Below are 8,721 nucleotides of genomic sequence, written 5' to 3' on the forward strand. Positions count from 1 at the left end.
TAGTTTAAATATATTTTTTCACACTAATATTTCTTAGAGAATAATTAATTTTACAGATGCTACTAAGGAACATTAATTAATATTGAGATAAACTTTCTAAATAGCTAATTGTTAAAAAATCTTTCAAATTCTTAGATTGGAAATATAGAACACACATTGATAGAAATGATTAGAAAAATTTTTTGTTAGGTTGTCAGAAAATCTCCTCTTGGACTTAGGAAGAAGCTGCCATTTATAAATAAGCTAGTTTCTTTGTTACTTAATGAGCCAAAGTTACATTTAGAAAACATTTACAAAATAATAGCTATGTTTTCTTCCCTGTTTTAGAAACACCAGACATGCTGATGGAGTTTTCACCAGTGACTTTAGTAAACTCTTGGGTCAACTTTCTGCCAAAAAATACCTTGAGTCCCTTATTGGAAAAAGAGTTAGGTAAAGAGAATTTATAATTTTTATCAAAGTCATTATCCTTATTTAATCTGTGAATAGTTATTTTTACTATAAACAATGTATTGTTTAAAGTTGATAATCTTGTGATAATGTTTGATTTAGTTAAATAAAAGTAATTTATATTCATGAACAAAATACACTAGGCTCATGGATTAAGGAAATAAGTCTTTCTAGCAATATCATATTTGCCTCCAGACTTCTTTTTCTTAAATAGCAGTCAAGTATATATCTGCTATTAAATCGAACTGGACACATTAAAAGATAAATGAGACATAGTAAAAACTGAAGCAAATTTTTAAGGTAAGCTATAGGACTTGTTTTTTGCACTTCCTGCTCAAAGTCAACATGGGTGTTGATTCTTTCTTTAAATGGCTGACAGGTGAATAATTGGGTGGCACCACTGAAAGAGGCATGGCTCTAAAGAAGCATTAATATTCAAAGAACTTTTCCTCCTTATGAATATAATTTCAAGTATCCTCAATTTTTTTGGTAAATTATTTGCTTAGTCAGTATAGAAATGTCTTAAGGCAGTCCCAGTAAATGCAAACCTTATTGAATTATTCCCTGTTCCACTAGCCTTAGGCCCAAGGTATTTTGCTTTCAGTTTTTTTTTTTAATTAGAAAATGACTTTTTTTTTAAGTGTAACTTCAAAAAATTGAGAACATTGACACTTTTACCAGTCCTTGTTAAAAGTCTTTGATTTCCTTTTGTCACATTCCTTAGCAACAACATCTCAGAAGACAATGTACCAATCAAACGCCACTCTGATGCAGTCTTCACTGACAACTATACCCGACTCAGAAAACAAATGGCTGTAAAGAAATACCTGAATTCAATTCTGAATGGGAAAAGGAGGTAAAGGAATAGAGAACTTACTAAAACAATAAACAGTGCATGGCTTACACAATACAACCTCCCTATAGAGATTTACCATCCTACTCTGGGGTTTACATATGTTCACATGCTATGTGAAGCAGTAATAGTCAACCTTCACATTAGGCTACCCTGGAGAATTGGAAAAAAAAAAAAGAAAAAAAAAAAAAATCCTGACATCTGGGCCTTAGCCAAATCCAACTGTCAGGAAAGAAGTGTCTATGAGTTGGATCCTTGACACTGCGATAGTTTAAGCACAGTTGAGTCTACTGGACTGCCTTGGCTAAGAATGATGGCCACACTGAATCTGGGAAAAGATTTTGTCTAAAGAGCTGGTTTGAAAAGGAAGAAAGAAAAGTACAGTCAACCACTAATTTGGTTCCACATGGAATCTTTGATGTCTGTTTTTCCCTGTGTGTGCACATTTTATAACCTTATCTTACCAAACACATCCATGAATTATTTTGTATGTTTAGATTCTGTAAAACTAACATGTCTCTATGAAGTGTACATATATTGGAGCAGGATACCTAGGAAGTGGGGCTATCTCTCTTATTTTCTGACTGATTTTGTTTTTATGATGAGCTTTAAGGATAATTCTGTTTGGGTGAGAAGATCAGACAAGATGACACTCTTTACCACCGATTATAATTCTGTGGGAATGACTGAGCAACAATCTATACATAATAATAACTTTGCACATAACATTCACTAGCCTCAGAGATTGTTGTTTTGCCCAAGTGCACTTCACAGAGCACAGGGAACAATGCAGGGCACACAGTTGTTTTGTTTTTGTTTTGTTTTGTTTTAGTACACCAAAAGCATACAAAGTGAAGGCTTCTGAAGTAGTTCAACAGACCTCAACGTTTTACATTTCTTTTGGTTGTTGAGAATATACACAGCAAAACATACACCAATTCAACTATTTGTGTGTGTACAATTCAGTGACACTGATTACACACATTCTCACCTTCCTTCTCTGACTTGTTCTTCCCTCATTAACATAAGCTCGCTGCCCTTCAAGGTCTCTATCTGACCTTCCCAGCTGCCATTAATCATTTCTTCAGAAGCTTTCTTGCTTAAGAGGCATAACATAGACAACATTCTTTTTCTGGTCTGCAGCACTGAGGGAGAATCTCTTGGCTTTCCTGAAGAGTTCGAGAAATGATGAAAACCTGCTGGAGCAAGGCTGCTGACAACCCTCCAGTGGGTGGGTGGGTAGACCTCTGCTTTCTTATTGTATTTTTGCAATAACTACCACAGCACATAACAACACCACCACCTAATTATTTAAGTGGTAAGAGTCACTTGGCAGGAAACGTTTTAGGCTTAAATAATTTCTCATGATGAGACATCATCTAAAAAGGCACTTCTTCCTGAAGTGAAGGCCAATCCAGTGAACAGCTTAAAGTTACTTATGCAATGTTCTAATCACATAGGAGAGAAAGCTCCCAATGAGCAAAGAGTTTGATATCTGAATGTTTCTCCTAACTGACTCAGACATGTTCCTGTTCTTGAGTTGAGACATAAAACAGAGGAGCGTGACTCACACTAATGAGAAAAATTGGCTTTCTTTTTGAGAATCAAGCCATGCTGTCTTTATTAATTTAGGGTTTAGTCCCACAATTGACTGTTATCACTTCATTTAATTGAAGTACAGGCCAACGCAATGGCTCACTATCATGAAAATACCAAGGCACTTGGGATCTAATTGTGTTCCTTGAAATATAACAAAGCTCTTGCAACAAAAGTCAGATTAGGCTTATTTGACCTATTGTGAGTGTAAGTACCATGACTCCAATAGCAATCATTGTAAAATTTTTCTTTTTGAGTAATGAGGACAATAGTACATTATTTTCCTTTATGGTGTGATGTGCTTGTTATTGAAATTGCTTTTATATAAACATTGGTACAAGACATGCTTATTTCTCAGCTTATTTTATATTAACATTCACATTAGCTCTTAAAAATCCATTTGTAATAGTTGGTAAGTGCTTAAAAGAAATTCCATGCCAAAACTACATCAGAGATTGGCAAATTCTTTCTTTAAAAGGCTATAGAGTACATATTTTGAGCCTTGTGGGTCATATGGTCTGTGTTACAGCTAATCAACTCTGCTATTGTAATGTGAAAGCAGTCACTGATAATATATAGAAAAGAATGGGTATTGCTTCCAATAAAACTTTATTTGCAAACCAAGTGGCAGCCTGATTCTAGCCCTTGACTAGCTCACCCTCAACCTGAAGGCAATTCATGGTTTTACCTCAGTTTCTGGTTAACAAGGTTTCATGAAAGTCATCAAGATTGGACAGGTTCAGTAGGAAGACATCTGCTCAATTGTCTTTGTCCACTGACGACCCCTTCTACTCTAAGGGGGATACTGGGCCACTGGCTGTCCACCCAACTCCTTATAATGAACTCTCATTTCAGAGAAACAAGTCTCTTTGCTTACAAGTCTCTTTGCTTAGGAGGCTTTGTGGCACAGTGACTAAAGCACTCAGCTGCTAGTCAGAAGTCTGGTGGCTCGAACCCACAGCCACTCCACAAGAGAAAGATGTGGCAGTTTGTTTCCATAAAAATTACAGCCTTGGAACCCCTATGGGGTAGTTAGTTCTACTTTGTCCTATAGGTTACTATGAGTTGGGATCAACTCAATAGCAGTGGGTTTGAATTTTAGCTCAAAGAAGAAAGTTTATTACAGCCAGTTTCTTGAAAACAAGTATTTATCAGAGGAAGTTTTCTTCAAGTTAAGAAATACAATCGGTATTAAAATATAAAAGGAGATTAATCACTCTTCTCTATGTGGTAAGTTTAACATGAGTTTACATCTCTTTTTTTTTTTTGAAGGAATGGCTTTGGATAATTTTTTGTTAAAGCAGGGAATCCATTTGTAAGAATTCTGAATGGATGATTATTAATGACCAATTAGTGAGCTCTTTCAAATTCCAGTTGCTTTGCTGACAGTCAGTCCTTGGAAGGCATCCTTCTGACAAAACAGATGATTCTCTACGGTAGAATGACAAGGGGCAAAAGGAAAGTAATCTTCATCAAAGGAGTTGAAGAAGTGTAAGTGAATGATACTAAGAAGGTGTAAATAAAAAAGGTGATGCTTAATGTAACAATTTTTTCTTTTTCAGAATCCCAGAAGGAAAACGATAAATATTTTGAGTTCTACATAAGTATTCAAGAAAACAACTTCAATATCAAAACCAAATAAATTATATTGTGTTGTGAATATTGTGATTTATTTTATTCTACTGTAATAACTGTGATGTTTACATTGTAAATATTATTGTAGAGTCTGAAATTGTCTTTAACTCATGAAAATCCTGTACTTCCACATGCTCTGTATCCTTTCTAACAAAAATACATTTAATGATAAGTAGATACTAGGTTAATTCCAATCATATGAGGCTCTTTGGAGGGGTAATAATAGAGCAAAATTGATGTGTTTATTTATAGTGTGTACTTACTTATCCATTCAGAAGAGCAGAGCAAATTATCAGTGTGTCTACATTTGAATGTTAAGCAGACAGCATAGTCTGTTAAATAGACCTCAAAATGTCTAAAAGAATACTAAAAACAATGATAAAAAAAAAATTCTTCAAAAAAATATATTCACACATGTGCTTTTCCACATTCCTAGGTAATCTTTATTTTGAAAGGGATTATAAATCTCTCAAACTGGGATCTTAAATTGTCAAAGTCTGTCTTCTGCTCTAGTGTTTTGCTTAGAAGTACGGCCCCTACTTTGGGAGCATGGACTTTCCCTTTATGTTTGTGTTAAGTGTGTGTAAAACGAAAACTGAATGGAATTCTTGTTTCTCAGTAACAAATTGTTTGTTTGTTTCCATAACCATTCAAAATACACCTGTGGTCATATCAACTTCCTTATAGTGAAAATACATTTGGAGACACAACTATTTTTTCAAAATGATTGTAAGAAATTAATTATAGAAAATAAAGACATTTGATTATCATTGCAGATGCATTGTATTGTTTTGGTTTTTAAAAAAGATTCAGCAGCAACTCTTTCAAGCTCTAAAGTTCCAAGTATAAGGTAGTTTTTGTGGTATTTGAAGTAGGATTATGTTTGATTGCATTCAAGACTAAAGTAACAGTGATTTGAATTGAAAAAAAAAAAAAAAAACTTTATTATCCAAGGCCAGAAGTCAAATGTCAAGTATGACGATTCTGCTCCATGAAGCCCTTGGTAATCTAAACCATGTCACCTTACCCCTCATCTTTGAGAGTGTGGTCCTTCTCCTCATAATCCAAGATTGCAGCTATAGTTCCAGCCATCAAATAGGCCTTCATGGCTGCAAGGTAGATAGATGAACTGGCAGGGAGAAAAGGGAGCAAAGGGTGTATCTTTCAACTAGAGATCTTATACTAATATCCCTTTGTCTAGAACATAGTCCTGTGACCACAGTCATTTGTAAGAAAGGCTGAGAAATGTAGTCTTTTTCTGACTGGTCATGTGGCTCACTAGAAACTGGTGCCCTAGTAATATAAAAGAAGGAAAGACTTCACCACAATAAAGCAACAATAAAAAAGTAAAAATAAAACAAAAAGAATAGATTTATGTGGTTTTTTTTTTTTTTTTTTAATTTCAGGCTACGGAATTTAAATTCTCACCATTAAAGAAATGGCAAAGAAAATTATAGTTTGACCCTAATCATTAATGAAGAAGCATTATCATTACAAATCTTTGCACAATTTCATGTGCTACAGTCAGAACTATTGGGTACTTAAAGAGCAGAGACCTCTCTACAAAAAATTGCACCTATGGCAAGCACTGATATTTTGCCTCTGTCCAGTCATCTGACACTTTTAGATCACTTTAACATAGTATCAGTTCAGAAATAAAAGTGAAGTTCATTCATCTTTTACTTAACATACGGGGTCACATGAGTCTGAATAGACTTAATGATAACTGTTCTTGTTTGTTTGCTTCAGGTAAGTTACCTCCATGGTTGTGGGAGGCAGAATAATGGTCCCTGAAGATGTCAATTTCCTAATCCCTACAATTGCCTTACATGGCAAAAAGGAGTTTGCAGATGCAATTAATTGAAGGATTTTAAAAATGGGAGATTACCCTGAGTTATCCAAGTGGGCCCAATGTAATCACAAGGGTATTTAAGAAAATGGAAGAGGTGGACAGGAGAGTCATATAAGGAGATGTGACAATGAAGCAGTTGTAGTGGTGCCATTTTTGAAAGGAAGGAGCCAAAGAATACAAGACTTCAGAAGGATTACAACCCTACTGAAACCTTAATACTAGACTCTGACCTCCAGCTGTAAGATTATAAATTAGTAATTCTCAGCCACTGCTGCTGTTGCTAGTTGCTGTTCAGTTGATTCTGATTCATGGCAACCCCATGCATGTAAAGTTGAACTGGTTCATAGGACTTTCAAGGCTGTGACATTTCAGAGCAGATCACCAGGACTGTCTTCCAAGGTTTGAAGTGTTTAACCATTTATGCAGCTCAGGGACTCCTTCTAAGCCTCTAGGTGTGTGTTAACTTGTTACTTCAGCAACAGGAGAGTAATTCAATCGTCCTCCAATTACAGTAATTCTTAAATCTGGCATCTGTTGTTTTAGGGAAGGGCCATACACCAACTTCTGATGAATAAAAAGTTCCTTGAGACTTTACTATAATCCTAGGGAGAATAAAACAAACCAAACCCACTGTCATTGAGTTGATTCCAACTCATAGTGACCCCCATTGGGTGTCTGAGGCTGTAAATCTTTATGGAATTAGGTTACCCCATCTTCCTTCTGTGGAGTGACTGGTGGAATTGAACCTCTGACTTTCTGGTTAGCAGCCAAGTGCCTTATCCACCACGCCACCAGAACTCCCTCAAGGATCAAAACCTGAATTTGCTGAGGAAATCCTGAATTGACTAAAATAACTATGAATTTACTGAGATTTTCTTGTTAACTATCTAATACAATTTCATAACACTTAATTGTGCTCATGAAGAGACTGTATATGAATCAAGAGGTAGCTGTTTGAACAAGAAAAGAGGATACTGCAAGGTTTGAAATCAGGAAGGTGTGATCAGGATTGTTATCTTTAGCCATACTTATTCAATCTATATGCTGAACCAATAATATCCAAGAAGGTGGACTATATGAAGAAGAATGTGGCATCAGGATTGGAGGAAGACTCACTCACACTGTGTGAGATGCAGTGACACAACTTTGTCGGCAGAAAATGAAGATGACTTGAAGCACTTACTGGTGAAGGTCAAAGACTACAGCTTTCAGTATGGATTGCACTTGACTCTAAAGAAAAAAATCTTCACATCTGGACCAACAGACATCATGATAAATAGAGAAAAGATTGAAGTTGTGAACAATTTCCTTCTATTTCAATCAACAGTCAATGTCCATGGAAGCAGCAACCAAGAAATCAAATGATGTATTGCATTAGGCAATTCTGCTGCAAAAGATGTTTTAAAATTTTAAAAAGCAAAGATGTCACTTTGATGACAATATGAAGCCAGACCCTAACCATGATCTTTTCAATGACCTCTTATACATGTGAAAGTTGAACAAAGAGAAAGGAAGATAGAATAATTGACTTGTTTGAGTTGTGGTGTAGGTGAAGACTATTTAATATACCATGGACTGACAGAGGAACAAACAAATCTGTCTTTGCAGAAATACAACCAGAATGCTGCTTAGAAGTGAGAACGACAAGACTTCAATTTACTTACTGGACACTTCATTAGGAAAGACCAATCATTAGAAAAGGACATCATCACTGATAAGTCAAGAGTCCATGCAAATGAGGGAAAATCTCAGTGAGATCAACTGACTCAATAGCCACAATTGTGGATTCAAACATACCAACAATCAAGGAGATGGCACATGACAGCGTAACATTTCCTTCTGTTCTGCATAAGGCCACCATCATTCAAAGCTGACTCAATGGCAACTAACCACAACAAATACACATACATATATATAATGGTACTTGAGATACTTGATTTTACTTATAAAACATAAATTCATAATCTTGCACACCTGAGTTTTAAATGAGACCAAGATTAATGTCTGCTAAAAGTATATTATAAATCATTTTATAGACCTGAAAAGAATATTTTATCTTGTTCTTTGCCTTTAGTATGTACACATAAAAATGACACAATATTTCAAAATAATTTTTTAGGTTCATGATGGTAGACTGAGCCTATTAACATGCCTCACTTCCTCCCAAAATCCCATTAACGTAACAAATGAGTTAAGAAGTATGATTCTGTAATAGTATAGACAGATTAGAATTTCTGGGAGATGAATATGTGTTCTAACTTCATAACCTAAAGTTCCATATTAATCTTGTTCAATTTAAACATTTTCTTATTGGGAGCTCTGGTAGCGTAGTGGC

General features: G+C 35.2%; 1 protein-coding gene across 1 annotated transcript in view; it reads left to right on the plus strand.

Annotated features, from left to right (window-relative positions):
- The window catches only part of LOC103199001 (vasoactive intestinal peptide), a 5,210-nt gene extending 2,718 nt beyond the window's left edge, over positions 1-2,492 (plus strand). The window contains exons 3-5 of the mRNA XM_007943214.1: positions 328-432; positions 1,175-1,306; positions 2,447-2,492. Of these exons, the coding sequence (XP_007941405.1) occupies positions 328-432; positions 1,175-1,306; positions 2,447-2,492 (283 nt within the window). The remainder of the gene's footprint in view (positions 1-327; positions 433-1,174; positions 1,307-2,446) is intronic.
- The last annotated feature ends 6,229 nt before the right edge of the window (positions 2,493-8,721 follow it).

The sequence above is a fragment of the Orycteropus afer genome, unplaced genomic scaffold, assembly GCF_000298275.1.
Source record: "Orycteropus afer afer isolate SDZICR_OR568_19922 unplaced genomic scaffold, OryAfe1.0 scaffold00101, whole genome shotgun sequence".
Taxonomy (NCBI): Eukaryota; Metazoa; Chordata; class Mammalia; order Tubulidentata; family Orycteropodidae; genus Orycteropus; species Orycteropus afer.